This window comes from Charadrius vociferus, unplaced genomic scaffold (assembly GCF_000708025.1).
Source record: "Charadrius vociferus isolate BGI_N301 unplaced genomic scaffold, ASM70802v2 scaffold831, whole genome shotgun sequence".
Lineage (NCBI taxonomy): Eukaryota > Metazoa > Chordata > Aves > Charadriiformes > Charadriidae > Charadrius > Charadrius vociferus.
Window position 1 is genome coordinate 17,097 of NW_009646610.1, and position 1,517 is coordinate 18,613.

The 1,517-nt window shown below is 58.9% G+C and overlaps 1 protein-coding gene across 1 annotated transcript; it reads left to right on the plus strand.

Moving 5' to 3' along the window:
* The first annotated feature begins 227 nt into the window (after positions 1-227).
* Positions 228-1,510, plus strand: LOC104288861 (5-hydroxytryptamine receptor 1A-like). The gene is given in 3 exon segments (XM_009887737.1): positions 228-538; positions 541-777; positions 780-1,510. Coding segments are annotated over 3 exon segments (1,224 nt in total). The 5' UTR covers positions 228-282.
* Positions 1,511-1,517: the final 7 nt, after the last annotated feature.

Sequence of the window (1,517 nt, forward strand, 5' to 3'; positions counted from 1 at the left end):
CGGCTCGAGGAGAGACGGTGGGAGACCCGCCCCCGCCGCCGCGGGCTGCGCGCTGGGCAGAGGTGGCAGGGATGGGTGGACGCGGAGCAGCTCCGCCAGCCGCCATCCTTCGAGCCTCGGACGCCTCCCGCTGCGCTATATAGGGGAGGGAGGGGTGGCGGAGGGGTGGGTGTCCGGCGTGGCCAAAGCGCACAGGGCAGCGATGCCTCCTGCTAGGGGAGCGCACAAGTGACCGACGCCTCTTCCCACGTCTGCCTCCTGAAGCAACCCTCCCGTCCTGGCATGGATGTGGCCAATCACACTACCTCCCCAGAGCACTCCCTCGAGGGTGCAGGAGGCCTCGGGGGCCTCGCCGAGGTGACCCTGGGCTACCAGCTGCTCACCTCCCTGCTCCTGGGCATGCTCATCCTGTGCGTTGTGAGTGGTAACACCTGCGTGATCACAGCCATCACCCTGGAGCACTCCCTGCAAACCGTGGCCAACTATCTCATCGGCTTGCTGACTGTCACAGACCTCATGGTGTCCTTGCTGGTGCTGCCCTCTACCAGGTGCTGAACAAGTGGACACTGGGGCAAGTCACCTGTGACATCTTCATCTCGCTGGGCATGCTGTGCTGCACCTCTTCCATCCTGCACCTGAGCTCCATCGCCTTGGACAGGTACTGGGCCATCACGAACCCCATCAACTATGTCAAGAAGTGGACTCCCCAGAGTGCTGCCATGCTCATCAGCTTTACCTGGCTCATCAGCTTCTTGATATCCATCCCGCCCATGCTGGGACACCTGAGGACTGCTCGGACCCTGACACCTGCACCATCAGCAAGGACTATGGGTACACCCTTTACTCCACCTTCAGCACCTTCTACATCCCGCTTCTCCTCATGCTGGTGCTCTACGGCCGCATCTTCAAGGCAACCCACTTCAGGATCCGCAAGACCATCAAGAAAGCGGAGAAGAAGAAAATTGCCGACACTTGCCTCACTGTCTCCCCAGCCACTCTGCAGAAGAAAAGCAACAGGGAGCCTGGCAAGGGTTGGCAGTGGACTGTGGACCCTAAGCCCAGCACCTGTGTCAATGGCATGGTGCAGCAGGGCAAGGACGGGGCCACCCTGGAGATCATCGAGGTCCAGCACTGCAACAGCTCCTCCAAGACTCACCTGCTTCTGCCCAGCAAGGCATGTGGATCCCCGCTGCCACCCTCCTTTGAGAGGCGCAATGAGAAGAAAATGGAGGCCAAGCGAAGGATGGCTCTGTCCCAGGAGAGGAAGACTGTCAAGACCCTGGGCATCATTATGGACACCTTCATCCTCTGCTGGCTGCCATTCTGCATTGTGGCACTGGTCCTGCCCTTTTGTGACAGTAAGTACTACATGCCCGAGTGGCTGGGGGCAGTCATCAACTGGCTGGACTACTCCAACTCTCTCCTCAACCCTATCATCTATGCCTATTTCAACAAAGACTTCCAAAGTGCTTTTAAGAAAATTATCTTGTGTAAATTTTGCAGGCAGTGAAGCCCTC